We start from the raw sequence: 26,154 nt of genomic DNA on the forward strand, positions 1-26,154 counted from the left end.
CCTCTATGCTGTCCTTGTCATTGATTGTTGGCTTCTTTTATATATATATATATATATATATATATATATATATATATATATATATATATATATATATATATATATATATATGTATATATATATAGTGGACGACTGTCCAGTTTGTCAGGAACGTTACACCCATTACATGCCTCTCCGTGCTTCAGCATACGCTTTCACAGAGAAGGCGGGATAAGATAAGATCACAAAGGCGCGTGTCGCTGACAGCCACTCCAGTGAGGTGGGAGGGAGGCAGTGGTAAATGCGAAGCAGGTTAGAAACGGCACAACATCAACTGCTCACGTCGTGGCAATCCCAGTGGAAGGTGTTTAGTTGTAGGTCACGGGTCAACGAACGTATAGAAAAGATATGAGGTTATATCCTGTAAACACATGCCGGCTACATTGCAGTGTCGCCTCATATAAGAACATGAAAATGTCATGACTCGGGTAGAGCTCGAATCAGATAGTGGTTCTGGCGCGTTGAACCCCAGATTTTTTTAAAGAGTTCGAATACCTAGAAACGTGCACAGAGTTCACGTGGTGTGATGTATAAACTCAGTGCGCAGTACAGTGTGCAGAGACAATCGCATTCCGTCGTGCTGAACCAGCTGGACGGCCAGCCTCTGTCGGAAGAACGAATTCTGAAACATCGACGCGACTTGACATTGCATCAGAAGGCCATGTAAGCGCTACTGCGCTTCTTGGTATCGACCGGCCTGCATAAACGTATGTGGAGTGCCTTTTCTGTTACCTGCTTCCTTTTCTTTTTCTTCTTGTTTTTCTGTTTTCTTCTGTTTTTGTTCATTTTCTTCTCTTGTTCATTGTCGTCTTTACGATCCCTATAACTCCCACTGCAGTGCATGGTAGCAAACCGGAAACTCGCCTCTGGGTAACCTCACTGCCTCCCCCCCCCCCCCCTCTCTCTCTCTCTCTCTCTCTCTCTCTCTCTCTCTCTCTCTCTCTCTCTCTCTCTCTCAGTGCGTTGGGCGAGTCAGAGAAGTCCTACTTTACCGTCCTGAAACAATTTAGGTTAAGTGCACTGTGGATTTAAATTTTTAGACATAAATGATTGCACTACATGCCGTTCACAAACGCGGGCTGCCACAAACTGGCATTGTTGGAGTTGGCTGAAAACCAAGACAATAAATTAACATTTAACCAAGTACGACACTACTTATTACTTATGAAAAGAGAAGTTGTCATCCACCCGATAGTAGCACAGACTACAAATGAAACTTAGTCGGGTTTCTGGGAAAGAAAGCTTCCCACAAGGGAAAATACTAATAATAAATAAATAAAAAGAAGAAAAGTTATCCTTGTAGGGGGATGGAACCCGGGACCAACATAGTAGAGAGCACAACGAGGCTAAACTGGGAGACAACTCGAAGCTCAGGGACAGTGAATATGGCGAGTCAGTTATAAGGAATCAGTTCTGCTGCTGTCGGGTGGACGGAAATATACGCTTTCATGGATCTTCTTCTACCTTGAGGATTTCCGCTGAACTCATCTAACATCTCTGAAACTGACCGCTTTTATGGCGTGTTTTCTTTTTCTTTTGTTAAGATTCCCTTGCACGACGCGAGAGTCCTGAGCGCTTGTTACGTCGACGGCCCAGGTCTCATAATTCTAGGAGCAAAGATCACTGGTTATTGACGGGACGAAGGATCGACAGGCAATAGTAGCGTTAAGGGCATCTCTCGAAGGTTTGGCGTTTACCTCTGTAATTTATCAAAGCCGACCATTAACCATAGGAAACGCCTGACGAAGTTCCACGGCAGCATAATGGATACAGGGCAGAATACACAGCGCAATAATATTTTATCGAATCCTGCAGCAAGATCGCTCTCGTAAATCCTTGGGCGTCGTAGAAAAACCTAAAACGTAGAAATAATTGTTGCCTAGCACCGCGTACAGATACATATAATGGGCCCTCGTACTTTGGTTCCAAGTTACTTTTCACGGCAGCTAACAAAGTAATCTTTTCTTAGTGCAAGTTTCAGGAACGTCAAACCGCGATAAGCAACAATTATTTTATCATTGAAAAGCACAGCGGTGAACTTTGGTGCCCCAGTGCGGCGGTTTAAGAAAAATGGAGGGGGAATGCATCGATTACTTTTGCTCACGGGGCACGCGCCGCATTCTTGACACGCGCGTGACCACATAGTTGGTGCACGCATTGGTAGGGCAGCCGCATGCATATCTTTAATGCTACCTCGCTACAAGGGCGTTCCAGACAGAACGATTTATGAGCGAATACAATATCGCGTGAGCGTTCGATTCTCGTGGAGAAAATAACGCCCGGCAAACGAGCGCGACATGGCCAAAAATACGCTGGGTCGGTCGACTGCTGCTCCCAGAATTGGCTCAGTTGCGACTACGGCAGAAGCGCGAAAATTCAAGATGCGGGACTTACCGCTTCGTGCCGTTTTTCTCCCGTATGCAGATGCACCGACTCATTCTAATGTTTGTGCTCTTGCAGCGTGCGTATACCACTGCGTGCCGCATTGTTCCTGTACGTGGCATTTTTCTGTAACTAGTTTCTGAAATGGAAAAAAGAAATATCTGTCATCCACCCGAGTTTTTCCCTTTCATGAACTCTCTTCTGCCTTGCGGGCTTCCTCAGAACTCATTTGCCCTAAGTGTAGTTTACTTTGAAATTAAATTGACTCTCTGCACTACATATAATTTAATTTCATTTACGTAATATATTTTTTCTAAAGACACGAAGGCATTACAAAATATCAGACTTGAATACGTGTCTGTCTTTGCTCACAAGAAAGCGCAATAATAATGACAGATGCAGTAAAAAAAGCAGTAGGTTATTAACAACAAGAGAACAGAAAAGCACTAGCGTGGTTAGAGCTCACAAAAAATATTAATATATACAAACGTTGGGTAGCTTTCAAAACACGGGCACGAGGATCATGGGCCGTTCAACGCAACAATAGCGACTAAAATATACAGTCACTCGCCTGCGATATAAATAACACAGGTATGTTGTTTAAGATAACATTTCAGTTTATCACACAATGACTCGGTTCTTGCGTGTGCGAAGGTTATCTTAAGGCTATTGCGTGTGAGATGAAGGAACTGGACATTGCTAATGTTCGACAGCACATTACGCCATGGCTGAATTCTGAAAGGGGGCTCTAACAAGGCATGCCTTGAGAGTGAGTGGTAATAGTAGGAGTGAAGGCGCATATGCTAGATACCAGGCATGCACGAGATACGGGGCGACGCGATGCAAGTAGTGGAAGGCCGAGCGTATACTTCACAGTAGCGCAACGCTATAGGTTAAGTCTTGAGTAGCCTGATGCCATATCGGGCGCCACGGTTCTGCATCGCTCCGAGGTGGTGGGAGAGGTGCAGTGATGGGCGCTAGATCGCTGACGCCTATTTGAGATGTACTTGAGGTAAGCAAGTTTTGTCATTGCTGAAGATGTTTTCGTTAGGTTACGTTGCAGCTCCTCCAGCGTTCGCGAAGCTTCCGAGCAGATGGCTTGGATGCGCCTTACTCGCGATAGTGAAAAGGTCATGGGAACTCCACGATATTTGCATGAAGGCGTGCGCTCAACGGGAACTGAGTTGAGGTAATGGATACGGTGTGTTACGGTGTGTAAGCGGGAAAACGTCATGCCTTTAAATTTATCAAGGTTTAACGGCGGGAACGACATATTGCTCGTAATTGTCATCTTCGTTGGTGACGGGACGGTTATTGACGCATTCGAATATGAAAGATGAATTTTTTAAAAACTTAGCAAGATGTGAATAATTTTCTTTTTCAGGGACTTGCCCTTCTCGCCGTATTCTTCGTGCCGCATCTGTTCGGCTCGTTTTTCTCCTTCAGTGTACGTATAAAACACCGTGCGCACATGCGCAGTGGCTGCCCGATGCCGAGCCGAAGGGGACCGCGGGCCGGAGCACATGTCTCCCGCGTCAGGCGCGCAGGGCCCCGTTACACGTGTTTCGATTGGCATCCCCATTTGTCGTCGCGGTGAGCACCCGACTAACGGGCATTGATAAAGGATCGCCTAAATTTAGCCGTGCCCAGAATGCTCATTAGGCGATGAACTGCGCCAGCAACCCCGCCGGCGTTGAGGCCCAAAATAGACGATCCACCCGAGAGGCCCGAAGCTCGCCCCGTTCAAGATCGGTTTTCTCTCGTGGAGTCACCCGGGAACACAGTACCTTTAGGAGAAAGGAGAGGGCGCGCGATCCACTCTCACGGGACGCCAGAGGCTTTGTTAGAGCCAAACGTTGATGGCACGCACTCTGAATGCGAACAGATGCGGGTCTTCTTCCTACATCCGTCCATCAATAAACAGACGGAGCGATTTATGATCGGACCGAGGTGGCTTGTCGAAGCAACTAGAAGTCGAGAGCAGACAGTGACGTAGTGCACTTGGAGCTTTCGTGCTAGGCCTATATAGGTGACAAAGATTACCAGAGGTAACAACCGCGGATGGTCACAACTGAAGTGCTTTTTGTGCAGTCAAGAATGGACATGAAACGAAGTGCTAGAGCCCGCGTTAGCCTATCGATCATATATAACATTCTTCAAGATAAGCGTTGTTTTTCCTGGTTAAGAGACATTGGAAGCTAATCGCTAGTGTCACAATGACCGGTCACTCAGGAAGGTGCTTAAAGGTATCAAGAGCAGCGTAGGATTAAATGTTTTCGTTCAAATGCTGTCATAAGGTATCAGGGGTCGAATTCACAAGGCTTTCCGTTCGTAAGAGCTGTCTTTCATTGGCTAATCGCCTTCGTTAATAATATGTCCTACATCGCTATTGCTGGCACGAACGCTTTCTGCGTAAGAACGTTTTGTGAATACTGGCCTACGGTTGCAATTGTACTCTTCTACTCGGTGACGTAGACGTGTGTTAACAGCGTTGAAGTTGAAGTGTTATTTTTAGCGACAGTAGCGTACAGTACTCTCGGTATGACCACTTTCTAATATCGCTAGAAATGACACGCCGTAGCTGTGTCTCTTTCCCTGGGATACTAAAATTCACGACTTGAGCTATAGGATGTAGCAATACAGGCAACTGTGTTGCTTTTGTAGTGTAGCATATCAACATTAATTTTATGTTAGTGCGTTTCTCTTTCACGCCACAAACGTAAAAGGGTAAATGAGCTTGTATTCAGGGGTAATAATAAAAAAAGGGGAATAAGTTGCCTCAGCTAAAGTGACAGGAGACCCATTAGCACTTGAAGTTGTGCAAAAGTGGATCAAAAGAATGTCTAGAAGTAAGTAGCGTCGCTATACAGAGAATCCCACGTAACTTTAGCCAAACTAAACGTTTCCAAATGCCACGTAGCTGGACAGAACCAAGGTAAAGTTGTTTGCCGTCGCTTGGAGGTGCTCATATTATTTCTTTTCTTCATTCGGTCTGATTACATAATTTTCTTAATTAATTAATAAACTTCTCAAATATTATAAGTTGATGAAAAGTGTCAATGAGAAAATTGTAGAGCGACATGAAAAACTCCCGATGCAGCTTTCTGTTGCTCAATACGTGCTACATAAGAGTCTTTTTCCGAGCATGAAAGAAGCCCGAAAATACACGCAAAATTGCCGCGTGACTGGCCGCTCGAGGCACTTTGCTTGTCATCGTGCGCTGCTTTCACGCTCGGAAAAGCACTTCTATGTAGCACGTATTGAGCAACAGAAAGCTGCATCGGGAGTTTTTCATGTCGCTCTACAATTTTCTCATTGACACTGTTCATCTATCAAATTGGAGAAGGTGATTAATTAATAAGGCCGAACTACGCAATTAGGTAGAATGAAAAAAAAATAGTCTGAGTGTCTAGAGGTATCTCCACCTTCGTTTTGTCCAGCTACGTGGCATTTGCATATTTTTAAATCTTGCCGTAAAGTTACGCGGGACACCCTGTACGTATATATATATATATATATATATATATATATATATATATATATATATATATATATATATATATATATATATATATATATATATATATATATCTAATTGAACTACACCTATTATGTCGCTGAAACGTGTTGCTTGCTGCGTTGTATCTCGCATTCAAAACAAACACGCAGAAGTAGGACAAAGTCAATGTTTAGAGTCACATCCTTTAGCAGCGCGGAATTAAAAAAAAAACAGTTGAAACTACCGCTACACTGATTGGGGAGTATTAGCTACTAAGGCACAAACATTAAGCTTTATAGTGACACGGCTAAGGGGGCAGAAAGCAATCGACTGCGAAGTATACTTCACGCTCAGAAATGATGAAATCCAATTCACGAATGTCAGCGACTGCGCAAATAAAAGCGTGAATATAAACGTATGAAGCGCACTCGATTAGCGCATTACCTTTCCTTGTTGCGACGGAGGCGGGTCATGCAGCACATTTGCCTACCAATTCGTTGAAGTAGTTGTACCATTGGTGATGCCGATATCGCTTCATGCATGGTGAATATCCCCCTTCATCATTGCAACAAACACGCACCTCAAAGGTGTTGACAAAAACTTGACAGCACCGCCTCCGTTGTGTGCTCTGGTGACATCTACAACCTCTTTGCAGCCTATGTTTACCTGGCCATGTCCGCGAAAACTGAACTCGACTTTGGCGGTTCTAAACTGCTGCTCTTTCTTCTTCTTTTTCATTCAAATAATAATAATAATAATAATAATAATAATAATAATAATAATAATAATAATAATAATAATAATAATAATAATAATACGTGTGTCCGGTATGCACCAATCTAAAGAAAGCTTGTCAGCAAGACACCATCAAATTGAGGCGGTGCATCACAATGAAAAGCATCAAGGAAGGTTGAATGAACGTGTGCCGAAGGTTCTGGCGGTACAGAGGTGAACGTGATCGCAGATAAAGACATAAGTGAGAAGTGAAAAAGAGCGTGCAGAGGCAATGGTCAAAGAAAAAAGAAAGAAAAGAGCAAGCGAAAACAACTTGGCAACTTCAATTTACCTGCGAAACGTTACACGCCTAGAGAAGATACATGATACAGTTTACATCAGTAGCAGGGTGTTCAAGGTTAGAATAAAAATTCACGCTTCACGAGGCACTAAAAGCCTAGAAAAAATAGCAAAAAGATGCAACTTTTGAAAACTATATGGTTAGGGAAAAAGTTTTCCGCAAAGGCACATACAGGCCGCGAGTGTTTTAGCGAACATTTTTTTTATAGCTGGCAAAGTTGTATTTCGCGCATGAAGTGTACTGGGGGCTGAAAGTCACTGTGCGTGTTCAACAGCAGGCGCTACAAAACTGCCTGTATGTTCATTCACCCACGCAACCAATCTAAACATATTTCTGCCCATTCTCTCAGTGTGTGCGGTGCGTTCTACCTTGTAGCTCCAGTTTTGATTGACGTTAGCCGGCCTCTCACTGCGGATTTGGACACATTCTTTCATGTTGGCAACCTCATTGAAATGATTGCTGAATAAAACAAGGAGCGTATGTACGTTTTCGAGAAATGAATACTGGGAACGATTGCGCGATGTCGAGCTGAAAGAATTGTTAGTTGCCCAGGTAGCCACGGAATGTCCGTACGCTTTGGTACGGTCTCATTATCAGTGCGTACGTTCGTGTTACAGCGTTGCTCAAAGTCAGCACCATTTATTTACAATAGGGAGTTATTACGCTTTCTGCAATAAAGTAATATTTTTATATTGTTTCCTCGGTTAAAACTTTCCTTTCTTTTAATGAAATAGCTGTGAAGGGCTTTTCCAACTACCAAGGTTATGTAAGCATAAAGGTTGATGTAATTCAAGAAATACAAATTTATAACTACATATTGCTTCATAAAACTCCGCTAACCGCGTATGTTGTAATGCCAACACTGTGACAACTATATTGTGAAATCAAATTTCTTGCTCCCAAAGAGCGTGTACTTAAGTGCTGGTGACAGTGTCCGCGACCCGTTCACTTTTCCTCAGATGGTGCGAGCGCTATCCCTGCTTTTCTGTTGTACTCAGCTAGCAAACTGTTGTAGTACTTAACTGGGCTTCTGTTGTACTCAGCTAGCCTCTCAATATTGTGGCTGCTCTGCATCGTGTTTGTATGAATTCAACCGTGCTTGCGTTACAGCAATATCCTCCCATTCTATGGTGCGCTGGCGCACGTAAGGGGATCAGTGCGCATGAAGGATGGTAATCGATGATAAATAAATTAATTTCGTGGCTATCTTAAGTGCTTTTATTTCCTTTGATTTGTGAAAGTAACTTGACCCACTTCAGCTCCCCGATTGGAGACTGTGGGAAGCGTACGCAATTGTATTTCTACCAGAAGATGCTTGCTCGGATTCACTCGTCTCTTTCCGTGCAGCCAGGCTATACATGCTTGCAAACCGCAGATCTTTGACGCCAAAGTAAAGTGACAGCAGATAATAAGAATAATAATATCTTGATTTAACCTTTAGAAGATTACGGAGATGGCATGAATGGCTTCACGTTTATGTGTGTATATGGCAGTTTCAATTTCATTTCAACTGTCACGAGAACCTCCATTTCTGAATGCATATGCGTACATCTCTACTGGTGACGTGGATGAGTTTCCCATACTGGCTGTGTTAGTAAAACAGCAAGACTCAAAGAACGCGAATAGCAAAAAAAAAAAGCATTTTTTTTTTCTTAGCAGCTCTTTCTATCACTGTCACTGCTGAGCTTCTTGAGGTACCTTGTGCAACAGTGAGAAAAAAAAAAGAGCAGCAGAAGTTAATATGGAAAGGCACCGTACAGCACCCTACATATTCTAATCACCAACGAACGGCAGCTGTTGCGATACAACCGTATAAGGAAGCTGAAACTCCAAGGTCGTTTTTCGTCTGAAGCATAACGGACGTTGACCGCTGCAGAACAAACGATTTGGGGGGAAAATAAAGTGCCATTCGCCGCACCTACAGCGTGCTTTGTCCTCGCTTTGGTGCGTGCTATCGCCTAATGCTTGACACGTGAAAGATCGGGAAATGCGCCGAACATTGCCACGCTCGTGTTCCGGCATACGGGTAAACGCCTCGCCGTTCTTTCTCGCAGGCGTGCAGCGGCCAGCGCCCGTGCCAAAGGGCGCCAAGAGGAAGAAGGAACCGGGAGGCCGGGAGTCCGAGCAGCCGTCGGCGGCGGCGTCACCGACGCCCGCCGTGACCAACCCGGGCGGCAGCCCCGGCATCCCGTCCGGCGCCAGCCCCGGAGCCCAGCAGCCGAACCCGGCGAGCCGGGCCCGGCTCTCGGAGAGCCCCGTCAACGGCGGAGAAAGTGGCGACAAAGCTGCCCGCAAGAAGAAGGCGCGCACCACGTTCACGGGGCGACAGATCTTCGAACTCGAGAGGCAATTCGAGATAAAGAAGTACCTGTCGTCCAGCGAGCGCGCGGAGATGGCTAAACTACTAAACGTCACCGAGACGCAGGTGAGTGCAGCTGCAGACTAATGAGTGCCAACGCGGAAGTGCGTGATCGGCATTGCCTGCCGCCTCGAAAGAGTAGTGCACTGCAGTGAAGGCATCGCAAGCGCGGAAGCGTGCCAGAAACCAGAAACCAGTTAAACTGCGATGCATGCACTGAGCTCTGCGGCATTTAGCTCCGCGCGATGAATGTACGCGTGCAGACTATCCAGGCTAGTCAGCGAGCGTCTCCTAATGGAGATTTCCCTCTGGTCACGAGATTCCCTAAGTGCGACTCTCTTGATGGCGCGCGCAGATTTGTGGCGTCGAGCCATAGCGCTTTTCTACGTTATCACACTTCGGGGGTTCTGGGGTGGCGCGTTGTACAGGAAGATGAGACCGCGCTGATACGGCCGCCACAGCTAGAGCATGCGTAGCTTCGTTGAAGACGGCTGGCTGAAACGGCGTTCAGCATGGTCGAGACACGTAGTGCGCGTGTTGTAACAACCATAGCATGCAGGAGCGTGATGTGGTTGCACCAAAATGCCAAGTGCACCGAAATGCCATGTGAATTCTTCTGCAGCAGTTGATGATAAAAATTGCTTGACGCATGAGCATAGCCGACTTTGAGGGGCGAGGCGCTCCTTTTTATTTCTTCTTAGGAGTACTGCCATGATATTTTCTACTTTTCATCTGGTTAGCGTTAAATGAAGGTCCTAGACCCCTATAGGCAACCAGCGCTGAAGCTTCGCATGCCAACAGTAGCGCCGTAACACACAGCATAGCGGGCGTTTTTACAATTTTCGGTAGGAGATGATTCGGTTTCGCACCAGAAAATTCACTGTTCATCTCGAGGGACGCGTGTTCAGCGTCAGACCCGACTGGCCACTGGAGTGCTAAAACGTAGCAGTGCATGCTCTATTCGGTACGCGCATTGGCACGCACAGATCTTGGCCGTACGCGCCGGCGTTATCAAGCGTTGATACTATCGCGCGGCTGTGATCGTGCAAGATATCGTACCATTTTCGTGGCGTCCCTATCGAATGGCATCAGCATATTTCAGTATCGGACACTCAAACTGCCGTCATGTCCAGGAACTTTCGACATTGCCCCTTCGAAAATCTGTTGAGCTTCGCCGCAATGGACAAGCAGTAGTAACACAATGGGCAACATTTTCAAAAAAATATATATTTTAAAAGATTAGCCGAGTTTCCAAAAGTATCAATAAGTAACGTCCAGAGTGTACTTTGTTCTAGTACTATAAGCATTTACCGCACTATCCTAACTTCGCTTTCGCTTTATAGGAGAGTTTTGGTCAGGATAAAGACACTGCTTTAGTGTAGCACTAAGTGCCGACTAAGTTTCATAAATGCATATGTTATTAGAAGAAAGTACCCTCTCGACGTTATTAACAAAAACTTGTTAAAAGTAAGTCGATCTTTTCAAATCTAATTTTTAAAATTCCTTCTTAGTGTGTTGCGGCGAAGATCAAGAGATCACCGAAGGGGCAATGTCAAAATTGCTGGATACGAGCGCCTCCTGGTCATCGCTGGTTGCCTATTCCCCATGCGAAATACTGAAAAATACTAAAAAAATGACAAATACCTCAGGGAGGCCCTAGAAAATTGAATATAATAGCTTTTCTACAGACAGTTTCTGTTTCGTTTCCTAAAGGCTGCTGTTCGTGTTGTGACGTCATGACGCAGAAGGTTACACGTTGGAATGTGTAGACATTTAGTCTGCACCCTAGACATTGCGACGCCACGGCTCGCTCGATCGTATCCTATGTCGCTGTCGCGGCCTAGCACACTACAGAGCGAGCCAGAGGGGGTGCTAACACGTCACAGTATTCTGATCCCACGTGACCACCTTCTGCGTCATGATATCACGACACTGTAGAAACGCGCCTGTAAACTCATTCTTGATAAAAGTTTAACTAACCTTGGAAGTTTTAGTGGTAAAACATAAATACCCCAAAAGGTGGATCGGAAAACGGCGCCGCGGTAGCTTAATAGATTAGAGCATCGCACGCGTAATCCGAAGATGTGGGATCGTTCCCCACCTGCAGCAAGTTGTTTTTTCATCCACGTTCATTGTCATTAATTTACCATGTCTTTATTTCAATTATTAAGTACAAGTAATTTCCCCTATGTTGTCCTTCGTGTCTTTGTTTGTTCGCTTCTTATGATTACTAAAAATCGGGCCCCTCGGTTAACTTCCCTTCTTCTTGTTCAATATATATATATATATATATATATATATATATATATATATATATATATATTGAAATACTTTTCCTGAAACCTGACAAACACGCTGGAATGAGTGTTATGCCGATGAACACATACCCCCCCCCCCCCGCCAAAAAAAAAAGTTGAAGAAAGAGCTAATATGAAAGGAGAAATAGAGTGCTATAACGTATAACGATTCCAATCTGCTATTTTACTTCGTTAGCCCTCCTCGACTGGCGAAACATTTTTGGGGTCACTCCTACTTCGCCTATCTGTCAGGAGATGTCACGAAAACCGTGAAAACTCCCCATCTCAAGACGACGTGTACGCATTGATTGTGAATGATTGGGCCAAACAAGAGAAAAAAAGCTTTTTTTTTTGTCGATTCTATGCCTTTACCACTTTAACTTTCCGCGAGTTGTGAAAATGTTTTCGGGTGACGACTAATTCGCCTGTCTTTCACGCTTCGCCACAAAACCGCGGAAACACGACGTCAAAGGGATGTGTATGCACTAAAAATACCTTAATAAGTCGAAGAAAACAGAACTTTTTTTTAATAGCCAGGGACTCCCCCGCTGCAGAAGGAATAGAAGACGACTGTGCACTGATCACTCCGTCGCTTGCTATTCGTAGCTGCCGGCAAGAATTGATTTCCTTGCGCATAATAAAAAAAATGTATGGCAGTATTGACACATATGCGACATCGCCTTGTCAACTATTCCTTGCTAAGGACCCATTCTCGCGGAATTTTAAACGCCCAGTTGCATGCCGCCGCAATCGTCGATCAGCCACCTCAAGCTAAGCAAGGGGAAGCGGACCAGTTGGAGACGCCGGCACCACACTCTTCACCAGATTATCTACTTTCACTGTGCTATCTCGGCCCCACTGACACCCTCTCCTCTTCTGTAAGCTCCTCGCCTCCAGCCAACCACTTAGATAAGGGAAACCTGCCGCTGCACGCAATGCTATTCGCTTTGAAACGAAAAAAAAAAGTCACCTCCTATAAACGAGGAGAGCGTTTGATTGGGCGTTTGAAACAACTTTGCGGATCACCGTCCGTGCTTACGTCGGAGCTTACGTATATTTGACGTCTACAGAATACAATAAAGTCATAACTGCATATCATTACATTATAGGGCCCATGAAATGCACAGTGTTACCCTTTGTATGCACTTTCAGCGTGTAATTTCCTCACAGCTGAAGCAGCGCAGATTTGCCTATCGCTCCTTTCTTTTTGTTCTTTCCGCTGTTCGCCTATGGTGACCCTTCGAGGTTGGCGCATGACAAAAGAAATTGTGTTTGGTGGTGAGGAGTGCAATGGTGACAGAATGGGCGGTACTTAACTACTGCTCCACAGTTTCCTAGACATGAAAGGTGCGCATGCGTGCGCGACCTTTCGTTAGCCCAATGGCTGGCGTCAATATGGGCCGTCGCGCTGGCTTTAAAGTCGTCGCTGATGTATTACAAGGCATAAAAAGAGAGAAGGCCTTGGAAGCCGCAGGAGAGAGCAAACAATCTATTATGCGAGATTTTATGGACCCCTGCAGCAAACAAGCGAACAATGTTTGGTGCGCATGTTCACGGCAGTATTGATATCGGAATCGTTTTCTTACTGTGTTCAAAAAGTGTTTCAGTGCCCTTTTCAATCAATACTTTTATGTTTATTATTTTTGTTAATTAATGACTTAATCTCATGCTAGAAATACATTGATTTGCTAAACAGTACAGTCAGCAGTGTTGAGCTAGTTACATTTGCGCAGCGAATACTCAGTTACATGAAGCCGTGGCTCCAGTTTAATTGAAACACATTGTATAATTGCAAGCTTCAACAGGCTGAGTCGGATACCATTTTGCCTGCTTTGGACGGGCAACACAGGACCCGGCGCAACAATTCAACTTCTTCCCAGCATTATAACAACTTCAAATTTCAGAGCGCTGATGGAATGAATGGTTTTGTTTTGCCTGCATGTCATGCTGAGGGAGCTGAATTTCTTTAGCAATGTCATGGGTGGTTTTCGCCACCGTGGTTCAGCCCTGCAAAGTATTGCATACCTTGCATGGTCTCTTGAATTTGTTCGCCAAAAGAAGCACTTCGCGAATTTTTTTCCTTGTTTTTTTTTAACGCATACATTGTAAACTTTCAACTCGGTTCAACATAAGGTGATTATTTTTGTATTTCGGGTCGCCTGCTTTGTTTTCTGCACAATTTTTGTCCGATGAAAGCACGCGCCGGAGTAGCAACAGGTGACTCGCACCCTGCGACGCGTGGTATTTCACTGGGCAACGTTTCATCGCTCCGTCTTTTTAACACTGTTCTTGCCACGCTTCTCAGCCGTTTGCCTAGGACTGTGAGTTCCATCTAGCTGATGCCAGGGCTGTGTCAATCAGTGGCCCTTCTTACCTTGATGCGCACCTTCGTGAAAGCCTGCAGGGAGCTCTGTATGTGACCTCAGTGTACTTGGGTGAGGCTTGCCTGCATATTTCGCTGACTAAGTCGCCTGCGCGTAGTGGATAGCCCATAGGCAGCGCGCTGGTCGAACCATGAGCCGACTACGTCGGCGAGACATGCACACATATACACAAGAGTTGCGACGATCTTTTGACGACCTGAAATCGGTATAACGAAAGTCTAAACCCTTCCTCAAGTACATGTTGCTGCATTGACTGCTGGGGTTGCCGGCTGCTACAATAGGAGAGCCATAAAGTTCCACCAATCAATCTTCTGCACTTTCTGGCGTGACGTGCGTGGCAATGTCCTGAATGCGCTGTTTCGTCTTATGGGTCATCGCGTTGCTTTCCGACGGATGCTGGGCTTACTTCGTGAATCGAAGTATGTTCCCCTCTGGCATGAGAACAAATGACGTAATTGCTTAATGTCATCTTCAGGCGGTTCTGAAAGTGCTGCTACAGATACGCCTCCGAAAGATTCTAGCACGCGTATTTTCTATAAAAAAGATCTACCTACCTTTCGCAAGACCCATGCTGGGCTGTGCTGGACAATGCGGCCGAAAGCTTTAGTAATTTTATGGGTCAAACATAAGTTCTTAACGTTGTTATTGCATTATACATATCCGAATTTGGAATTTCATCCCTCATTCGAAATAAACACCGTAGTGTATGGAGGACATCGCGCTGAAGGACAGCGGATTAGCGTTGAGCTCCCGGGTTGCTTTAATGTGTACCAAAGCACCATCAGCACACGGATGCACAGGCAACCTTAGCTTTCGCTTCAACCGAAATAGCTGCCGCTGCAATGCTAACCGCTGCAATGGCTCAAGAGCTGTGGCGTACCGTCGATCGGTGCAAAGTGACAAATTTGATCTCCAGTCATGGTGGAAGCTTTTCTATGGTAGCGGAAACTTCGGCAGTGTAGTATGGTTTCAGTGCATGCTAGATAACCGATTCGTCAAAATTTATTCCAAAGCACTTCTTTCTAAACTGTACTTTACAGCACGGGGGTGTCTTCGAGACGTCAAATCTCACAATGCAAACTGGCGTAGGCGATATTGGTTGGAGGGCAGTGCAAAATTCTTCATGCATGAAAAATGTCCAACATCTGTAGCTAAATTATTGGAAAAACTTAGAGCGTTATAAACACACAGGACGTAGAGAAGCAACACACACTACACGCGCTCACTCACAACTTTTCAGTTGTGAGTGAACGCGTGTGGTGTGTTCTTTTTCTGCGTCCTGTGTGTTTATAGTGCTTTAAGTTTTTCTAAGAATGCATTTCCAACTAGCCCACCGATCCATCTTATTGATCTGTCGCAAAGTTTTTGTACTATCAAATAGTAGCTTCCTTTCTCTAGCACAAAAAAAAATTTAAAAAAGGGAACTTGTGTTACTCTCTCCGAGAGATGCTAGAATTAAGCACGGTTATATACGATATTGTATTATAGAAATGCCAAACTTTAGGCTGCCACTCAACGACGAAGAGTGCTAGCTGCGTCGCACTTTAAGCAACCACAGAATGTTCGATGATTCAGCTTAGCAAGATGTTAAAACATCGTGGTTGCGTGTGTGGAATGTCAGAAGCATGGTTAACAATACGAGCCAAAAGGCACGCGACGGTGTTCGCAAGTGATGGAGAGAGAGAGAGAAAAGAAAAAAAAAGAATGGTGCGCCAGCTCTCCCGAGAGGCTGCGGCAGCCGCTGCGGCTCACGTCCTCGCTGCAGGGAAAGGATGCCTGGTAATGGGCAGCCGAGTCCCGTGTCCGACCGGCCTGGATTTGCTGCGGCGCCCCTCGCCGGCAGTGTCCGTCGTCGACAGATCTTGGCTCTGTCAGCCGCCTCCCCCGCCTTCCTCGGCGGCGCGGTAACGACCCGAGGACGCCTAAGTAGCGGAAAGGAAGGGGATGCGCCGGTCCTCTGATTGCCGAGAAATACCTAATGGGAATCGGGAGTCCGGAGCAAATGGCTCGGGGGACCAAGCGGCCGATGGAGACAGAAGGGCCGGCCGGCGCGGGCCGACGCTAAGTGGTACCTCTCCGAGTGGGCGGAATGGCTGGCGCTCGCCAACTGGCGTCGCGAGGTCGCCGCGCGTCTTCGAGCAGGCGCCCAGGGGCCGCATTTAACGAGAGGAACGGACCCGGCCCGAGGAGTTAACTAAGCGGGCTCGCGGCGGCTGCGGGGACACCGTATTATACAGCGCGCGCGCGCGCTCGGGGCGCGGAGCCGCTAAGTGGCCTAATCTGGTGTCGCTTAGCAAGCGCGCCCGTTTCGCACTCGCCCTCTTCCGGTACGTGCTGCGCTGTTTTTGTGTCCTGCCGCCCGAACATGCGCCACTATTGTCCGCCCGTTTGTGTTCCGTCGGAAGCGTTTGAGGCCGGCCAGGCTTTCGAGGCGCGTCCTCTTCCTCGATGAGCGCACAGTGTCGCTTCTTGTCGGAGCGCCCGGGGCGGCGCACTGGGGAGCGAACCAACTCGAGAGGATGGCTCTTGTCCGACGGAATGAGTAATGAGCTAATGTGGGATCTGCGAGGCACATTCAGCTAAGTCGGTCCGCATAACGCTCCGTTCTTGTGGCGACGCACTGAAAGAACCGCGAATACGGGTCACGGTATGGAGACGCCCTGTAGCGTCTTCTACGAGGATTCATCTGAGTGTTTCATGCGTTTGGTAATAGCACACGATGCAATATGCTCGTTTCCTTATGGTTTCGCTCTTTATAAAGCGGATGAAACTTATTACGAGAATGCATCTTGGCGGTTATTATTTCTATTGTTACTGAATCATTGTCTCCCTAGGTAATGGTTGTTATGCGTTTCTCGCCACCTAGCGAGGTTTTTTTGCTGCGTGAGGAGCTGGAACACTGGCATCTGGCCGCTCCTTTCCGAGATCCTTTGCAAAGGCCCTCCGTGTGTTTAGTACACGTACGGTTATTACTACGTTATCAAAAGCAGCTTATGCAGTATATATTCCAAATTCACTGACAGGAAAATTTAGTCTGATTGGTTCAGTGCTTGAGAAAATAGTTGATCCACGTATGTTAAGAACTTTCTTCGCTAAATCATGAAATCTGCGAACAGTTAGGTTCACTGAAGTGTCGTCTTTTGTGATTTGGAACAAGCAAGCAAGAAAACAAACAAGCAAACAAAGATAATTAACGGAAGATGTGGCTGTAGCAAAGCAGGCAAGATAAAAATCAATTAATTGAATTCTGGCATTTTGCATGCCCGGCACGTCGTAGTGGGAGACTTCAGTTTAATTTTTACCACCTGTGGTTCTTCAACGTGCGCCTAAATACAAGAGCAGCAAAATGTAAAGGCAGCATTCATTAATACATTTAATACCGAGCAAAAGGTACGTCAAGTAATAAGCCAGCAAATGTTTTGGCAGGTGTTAAGGAGGCATGCATGAACCATAACATCTGCGATTAAAAAGAAAACGATTACGGAGGTTATGCTAATGTTTCTTGAAGTCCCACGGCGATATCAATGCGCGCGTTGCTTTCTCACACCAGTCTCCCACGTTACATTCGCGAAACCTGTGTCCGTAATCTGCGTAGTGTCGGCCGCGTTGTGGCACGCGTGTAATAAAGAGCAATAAAAGCTTATACCGGAGCAGCGCTCAAGCGGCACAGAACAGGCAGAGCTTTGTTGTTTACTCTTCATTATTTCTCTCTCACAGCATCCTCTAGGGACGCGCCACAAATGGCTCGGCAAGAGCGTCCCCGAGTCGAGCCGATCGTATGCGCACACATGCGGCATTTTAAGCCACCGGCGCCAAACCACTTTAAGCGCAGGGACTTCCTGGTGCTGTTTTACTCCGTTATCTTAAGACGCCTCTCACCTGCCGCTTCGCGGACAGGCGATTACACTTGCAAATACCCGCCAGCGGTTAAAGAAAAAAAACAGAAATAAGGCCGCCAGGACAGAGGACGCTCCCCGCACTGACCCCCTAATGAGAAATCCCATCACGCATGGAGGCGATGCGTGCGGCGGTGAGTGGGGTCTGCGCTTTTTTTCGCGTTTCTCGACAAGCGTGCGAGCGCACTTGGTACGTGTCGGGCAAATCGGGGAGGCATCCTGCTTTGGACTTTGCGGCGAGTTGGTTCCCCGCGACGTCGACGAACGCGGCGCAGAAAAAAAGTGCTTTTCTTGCGCGCGCGCGCCAGTTCCATTTAGGAGGCCTTTTTTGTGGACGTTTAAGCAGGCGGTCCCAATTTGGTACAGAGAGAGAGAGAGAGAGAGAGAGAGAGACGAGGGGGGTGATTTGCATTTTTATATTCCGCCCCGCCGCCGCCGCAGCATTAATTAGTCGGGGCGCGCGCGCTGCTCTATCAACTGCTGCGCGCCGTTCGCAGTTATAGATTGATAGACGACGAGCACGACGCGGCGCCGAGGAGCGAGAGGAAGCGGGAACGAAAACGCGCGCCGCGAGCGCTCGAGCGGAGGCGAGAGAAAGGGGCAGCCACCAATAAAAACGCTTCGTTATTTCTGGAACCAATTAATATGCCTTCAGCACTTTGGCTCATTTTGATCGCGCACGGCGTGCCGCGGGAGAGTGCTTTTCCTTCTCGGACCACTTATACAGTTTTTAAAATACTCATTACGCTTTATATTGCTTAGTAAGTCGATCCCTAATGACGTTATGTCCTTAAATGGATAATCGATACCGGCCGCCGCGGTCACGTGGAGGCCGTGCCGGTGCGCAGCTCCCCTCCTGGCTCGCGGCGCGCGGTGCGAGGTAGATACCGCGGCCCAAGATAAATAAGGCGCCGGTGAACAGCAGACCCTCGCGCGCCAACCAATTCGCCGATTATGGTAATGAATGCCGCTCTCGGGCGCGAGCAAATTATATCCGGCGCTGGTGTTTCGGCGCCGGCGCCTGCTGCGTGCCGCCGCAGAGGAAACTCTTTAGCGCCTCTTCAAGCGACCGAAGGAGCCTTACTGCTTCTTGGGAAGGTAACGCATCGGCATCGCTTACTGATGGTGCGGAATCGTGATCATTTTGTTCTATCTGAAGAAGTGTTGGTGCGACGAGATTGAGCTATTGTATACCTGGCCTGCTCCGCGTTTTTGTGTTTGGCCGCGATAAAGAAGGCGTAGATGTGGTATATTCTAAAAAAAAAAAAAACGCACTTCGGTAACAGCAACACATTTCAGTTACCGAGTACGTTACGGGGTCTACATATAGTTCTTCCCCACTGATATATGCATGTATGCAACAACATAATTCAGTGCAAACTAGTACAGACACCCCTGAAGGCACGTGCTTCTTGAGTAAAGATATCTTGTTCATCTGATCGTGTATGCAAACGTGTGCCAAATAAGTATGTTTCTACAAAAGAATAAGAAAACATGCTTGTCTTTTGCTGCAGTTGTCCCGAGATTCAAACAGCGGCCTGAGTAGCGGCAGCGCATCAGCCGTCAAGATGTTCTCACCATTCGTAACTGAGAGAGAAACAAGCTTTAATGATATTCTGGAGATGTTAGCCTCCAGCGTATCATTTAATTACAGGGTGCACTCTAAAGACAGTTGCATCCTTTGGGGTGTATATTTGCCACACAGCAATAATCGGCATCTGTCTTGCTTGCGTTTCGTTTCTTGAAAACGCTGCGCTCGTCACTTTCCAGTCGAGAACGTTCCGTCACGCTGATAACGCGCATGCCGTTCGTGACTTGGAAGTACCGGGCTTGCAGCGTTAAAGAAAGTAAATGCGGGCAAGAGAGATGGCGATTACTGTTGTGTCGCAAATATGCACCCCAAAGGGTGCAACTGTTTTTTAGAGTGCACATTCACAGAGTTGGTAAGCTGAGGTGGATTCGCAGGGAGATATGACTCGCGCATTCAGCCCGTGTCACGTGGCTTGGTGCTACCGAATCGAGCCAAGCACCACATGGCACGCCACAGACGATATAGCTGCTCGCGACGCGATTTCTTTCCGCTGCGTCCTGGCAGTAATGCAAGAAATTAATCATATATACGCCACATTGCATTCGGTCGTGCATGAGGCTGTTTGACCCACGAACTAGTTGACGAAAAGGCTAAAATTTAATTGCACGTAATCCTGATATCCCTACGCTGTTTAGAATTTGTGAGGACTTCTGTCGCACTGCGGCTACCGGAACGTTGAATATACTGACACAGTCACAAATACAGTGGGGTTGGCTATATATACGAGGTACGCAAGACGACTCAGGTTAATTTTCAATCAGGAAGGTGTGTGCATTGTCACTTTGTGCGCACGATGAAGAATATAACTGGTAAAAGCGCTAAAAATGTAGCTCTTTATTGGACGAACTTGTGGCCAGGAAACCGAGCAACATACATACTTGCCGTGCCTCGAATGCAGTACGTGCGCCGGCTATTAAATCATGAGTGTGGACACATTTATGCATGCATTCCAGCGTAATCGCTAGTGCGATTGTTACAGAATGTACGCCACCATTCGCGTTGAGCACGCACTATGATTAAATAAGACTCTGTCACTGCTGACTAAAATTAAAATTTTCGTCATACAGCGTTCTTTAACGTGTACCTAAATTTAAGTACACGAGCGTTCTTGTATCTCACTCCCATCAAAACACCTATGGTGTCTGGTCGTTAGAGGTATGACAACGGAATAATCTATACATATAGGTCATAAAATCGCAGCTTGCGCCGTGTTTTTTTACTCTTTTTTTTATGTGAACAGCTTGGCTAACGTTAGCCGGGGCATCCTATATACTGTAAAATGGAAAGCGCGAAAAGATGCGGACAAAAGAAAAGAAGTGGACCGGACATGCCCTAACTTACGACTAAAGTTTTCATTCAATACAGCTGCTACAGCAATACACAGTGCACTAAGAAAATGAAGAAAAAGAAAAGCCAGCAAGGGACAAAACAATAAGAAATAAACCTTGATCACAAAGTTAAGCACGCATTTGACTACGCGTGATCCTTAAATTGCTACGAACAGGCAGTTAGGAATTGAGCTAGGAAAGGGGGCCGGCCATGCTCGTGGTTTCGTTTGTCCCGTGCATTGACCTGTCAGGGTTTGCTTCGGCCACGCCACGTCGTGACGGGAAAAGAAAAAGAGTGGTACGCGACCCCAATCTTCGACTAAGATTTTTCTTAGCAGCACTCGGAAATCGGCGTTGGTGTTCTTTAGGTTAACTTTAGGCGAACGCAACGCACGAACCGAAGTCGGAGGCAACTGTTTTCCATTAATTAGCCGGTTAAATATCATGCCACCGTCTTGTGTGTGACGTCATCAGTGACGTCATTACTTCCGATTTGTACATCCTGGATTCCAGGAATTTCCCCAAAGTCGTGCTTACGTGGCTGCCGGATCTCTAAAGGTAATCAGTGATTCCTAATTAATTTGAATTAATGCAGGCACTTCAATTAACTCAACTTGTAACTAAACTTATCCTCTGATATCATATCTGTAAGGAAACCGATGAATTTTGTACTGTAATATTTTTTTCTTTTTGTTGTTGTTTATTTTGAATTTCCTCCCCGGTCGTCTCAGAAGGCGAACAGGAAGCGCTGCGCAAGAAACAAAGAGTGCCCACTCGATGCTCGCGCCACTAAAGAAGCCGTCCGAACCAACAATCCTGCGCTTTCCAATCCGAGCATTCTATAACCACTACACCGCGGCCGCCACCAAGTGCAAGCAAACAGATATATTTGCCTTTGGTGTTGGGCTGCTGAGCACGAGGTCGCGGGATCGAATCCCGGCCACGGCGGCCACATTTCGATGGGGGCGAAATGCGAAAACACCCGTGTGCTTAGATTTAGGTGCACGTTAAAGAACCCCAGATGGTCAAAATTTCCGGAGTCCTCCGCTACGGCGTGCCTCATAATCAGAAAGTGGTTTTGGCACGTAAAACCCCAAATATTATTATTATTATATATTTGCCTTGGGGCGACCGGCCGTGCACGGCGTTGATTGAAATGCGCTGCCTGCGCGCGACGCTCGCGCGCGTGTAGCGCGGCGCGCTGTTCTATTCGTTCGCTCCCCCGACGTTCGCTTTCTGCTGCACGTGCGATTTCTGCGATATCCGCGTGTTCTGCGATATCTAAGTGGCGAAAATGTTTTCGCCATGTGAGAGACAGTGCCAAAGAGAGAGAGAGAGAGAGAGAGAGGAAGCGAAAAAAAATAATTACTTGACAAAAGAAAAATGTACCCTTGCCGGAGATTTGAAGCCAGGACCGCAGCATCACCGGCGAGCACGTTACCCCTAAGTCACTGCTGCAGCCTGCCAATGAGCTACTTCAGTTGTTATATTAACCGCTGCCCCAAAACTGTTTGGGCATTTGCCGCTTCATTATTGTTGATTTCAGGGTTTCGAAGGCCGATTCCTGTGTGATTTACAGTCATTATACTCTAACCTCTTGCTCTATAACGCATTTAACGCCTAGAGCCATTTCTAAACATCCTTTTTGTTAGAACAGAGAGTGTTCCGCCGCGCGAACACTGATTGATGTTGAATCGCGCTACGGTGCGTACTTCTCCCTCTTGTCTGAGCGGGTTCCTAGCTCGAACATGTGATGACCGATAGTATGCGTGTATGATAAGCAGCTCTCTACGCATTTTAACCATTGGTATGCTGAACGTAGTGCGAAACTTCGTGAAATGTGCTTGCGGAACAGCGCTCTCCTTACTGACCCGCTATTCCGCCGTATCTTTAGAGCGACATACTGGATTGTTCGCGCGTACGTCCGACGTAGCTTTAGACACTTCGTTTCTTTTATTGATAAACAGTTAAGGCATCCGCTGTGATTGCTTAGTGACTTGGACGTTGCGCTGCAAAGCACGAGGTCGCGCGATCAAATCCGCCTAGCTTTCGCCGCCGAGCTTCTTCGTGCGACCCATTTAGAACCACGCAACGCTCGGTCGTGAGCATTTCATCTTCCTGTACAGTCTGCTGTTGAACCGTTGAGCCGCTGGCGTCGTCTTTTTTATTTACGTCTTAACGCTGACCGTTCAACTTGCTTCTTATATTGAATACGGCTGGGCTCTCTAGTGGATAGAAAGTTGGTTCCTGTCGTTCTTGATGCACATCAGAGATACATGTGCAATGGGCACGATGGTGATGATGATCTATTGGTATCCTCTTTGAACCGGGGCGTTGACAAATAGTCACCTAGCCTGCTTGAGTTAATCAGGTATGCCATGCATGCTTTCCATTCTACCAGTTTTGCATACATCTACTTAACGCCTCTTCTCTTCCTGAAAGCTTCTCTATCTAACTTGTACCGCTGCCTATGCCTGTAACGAATCCAGTCGTATCAATTTCTTCCTTGCTTTTTTTTTTCCACCAATATTTCTAAACGTCTCTTGCTTTTCTCGACTACTGACCGGTTGATGCTTCTACCCACTTTAAATAAAAGTGCGTCTGGAATGTGCACGTTACCTACGGGTCTCAGTGGGTGAATCTGTTCGCATTCGATTAGGATATGCTGAGTGACATCCGGATTTTTGCTGCAGCACACATATGCCTCATCTTGTTCTGAATATTTGCTCCGGTGTGTTTTTGTTCTTAGGCAACCAGCTCGAGCCTCAAATAGCTTGGTTTGGTTTGTTTTGGTGCCTACGGATATGGCTCAACCCGCTACGGGGGATCGGCCTTGAATTGGGCGGCAGTAGGTAAGGGCAGAATACTGAAGCAGAATTTTGTAATTTAGAAATGATAATAAATGAATACTAATCGTTGTTATCAATTTTCAGGCTGTGCTATATTAAAATTTGAAGTTAATATTCTTGTGTTCATATTGAGGAAAGTAAAACAATCAAATTAACATGGCAGTCTCTTTGTTTCACAAACAAAATTAAATATGGCATCAGATACGTTCCTATTGCAGTGACCTAGAGCCGACGCCCAAAGTGACAGTATCACAGGGACCGTAATGACCAATCCAATTTGGCGAAGGGGACCTTCTGGAAGTTGTTTTCTGTGCACGTCGAACCTACAACACTCTATAAAGAAATGTTCCATAGTTTCAGGTTCGTTACAATAAAATTGGCAGAGGCTTAGCTTGGCTAAGCCTAGTGGATTGCGAAAGCAATCTTCTGTTCAGGTTGTAAAGTTCCATACTGCTCATCGAACGTGTAGATGCAGTCTCTTCGCCATTTAAAGCATCCATAAGGCTTGCTGTCGAACGATCAGGTGTCGCCAAAGTCGCGTCAGCATTGAGAGCATGCATGATACTTGTAGATGCACCCAGATCAAGAGATGTTGAACGCATTCGCCTGGCTGCATAATATGCACGCCGTTTAGCTAAACGTTGTTCCCGCTCTTCATCCGTTTCTTCCGCACGCCGCCGCTTCTTAGCTGCACCACATCGTTGCAGTTTCACCTTATACACATCATCCGACATACCGTGGAGGATTCGCTGGGACGACTGCGACGAGCCGAGTTGGGGGGCCGCTTTTCCACGGCTGGTATAACGTCACACATAGGTCACGCTAAAGGTCAATGGTGGGTTCTCCGGGACGACGGCCAAGAGCAGAAACCTCGAGCAGTATAGCTTTCGCAATAAAAAACATTCAGAGGAAGATGCCAAACCAGACCTTCGGGAATAAAAATTAAGCATTGGTATTCGGCAACGCATTCTCGTGAATGAAACTTCAAATTTTCTTGTTGAACACCACTTGCTGGGCGAAGGGAATCTAAGGTGCTGAAAATCGGTGTTATTTAATGTACAGGATTTGTCATGTTCTTGTTGAACGCAAAATTTTCTCAATCTTGCAGCCGTGATCTATGCCGAAGGTTTCAGGATCCTCAGTATCGGGTCTCTAATAAGAGATGCCGCCGCCAGTGCGTCTGCTGACTCATTTAAATTGAGTCCCATGTGTTCTGGTACCCATACCGAACGGATGAGGCGTAAATGTTGGGGGATAGATGAATAAAATTTTCGGAGAATGGTAAATGAATTTGACACTGTTAGAGCAGAACAAAAGGATAAGGAGTCGGTTTTGATTGCGGCTGAATAAATAGATGGGGGAAGTTTTCTTAGAGCAAGAATGATAGCCAATATCTTTGCCTGAAATATTGATGTAAAGTCGGGCAGTCGAAGAGAGAAAGACCAATTTAATGATGGGAAAAAAATGCCCACTCCTGACTTCTCTTCAGTGACAGAAGCATCTGTGGCTATTACTGTACTTATAGGGAGGTTCTCAATATGGTCATTTAACAAACTTTTTACGTATCTAATAGGCAGAAGCTTAGCGTTATTAGGAAATATATAATCGAATTCAACACTTACTATCGCAGTAGATAAATTTGGGAAAATCGCATCACGGATGGATCCTTACTCTGCTTCCAATCACTTCTCCACCAAAATTACTTGGGGACGATGCAGTCGAGACCACTGATTCGCAAAGAATGCAGTCGGATCTCGAATCAACACATAGGAAGAGCTTCTCTGGGGAGAAGCATAGGTATTCAGCAATGTCTGGACTGTCAGTACCCGAAATCGAGTTTGAAGAGAAGGCAGATGAGTTTCATGATAAAGAATATTAATCGCTACAAATTTTGGAAGGCCAAGGCAGACGTAATGATTCGCGTTCTAAAAAAACGAGAAGGCGTAATTTATAAGCAGGACCTCGAGGAAATAATACGCAACCAAACTCTAAAATGGCGCCGACATACCTACAATAAATCACCAGCAGAGTCTCCCTGCGCATTCCAAGATGACTGTTGCTGACTCTTCGTAATAAACCAATTGCCCGTGCTCCTTGAGATGCGATGTATTCTATGTATGTCCGCCAATTAAGCTTTTCTATATAAATAATTCCCAGATATTTTATTGATTGTTCCTGTGGAATTATCTCCTGATTATACGTCAGTCGTATCCGGACTGGAAAAGTTGAGGGGAAAACTATGATGACACTTTTGTTGACATTTAACGACATTTGTACTGCTTTCAGCCGCATTTGAATCTGATTCAAATATCACTGCAATGCTTTATAAAGGCTATGTATATCGTTTGACACCGATCAAAATGCGATATCATCAGCGTATACGTATACTTGCACATCACGGTGTGTAGGAGTATTGACTTAGTAAAATATTAAATAAATGGGGGAGAGTACTTTG

General features: G+C 46.1%; 1 protein-coding gene across 1 annotated transcript in view; it reads left to right on the forward strand.

The window, feature by feature from the left end:
- NK7.1 (homeobox protein NK7.1) overlaps positions 1 to 26,154 on the forward strand; it is a 201,307-nt gene that overhangs the window by 120,315 nt on the left and 54,838 nt on the right. Inside the window, exon 2 of the mRNA XM_075676106.1 lies at positions 9,050 to 9,420. Coding sequence (XP_075532221.1) covers positions 9,050 to 9,420 — 371 coding nt within the window. The remainder of the gene's footprint in view (positions 1 to 9,049; positions 9,421 to 26,154) is intronic.

The sequence above is a fragment of the Dermacentor variabilis genome, chromosome 1 (assembly GCF_050947875.1).
Source record: "Dermacentor variabilis isolate Ectoservices chromosome 1, ASM5094787v1, whole genome shotgun sequence".
In the NCBI taxonomy this organism is placed as follows: domain Eukaryota; kingdom Metazoa; phylum Arthropoda; class Arachnida; order Ixodida; family Ixodidae; genus Dermacentor; species Dermacentor variabilis.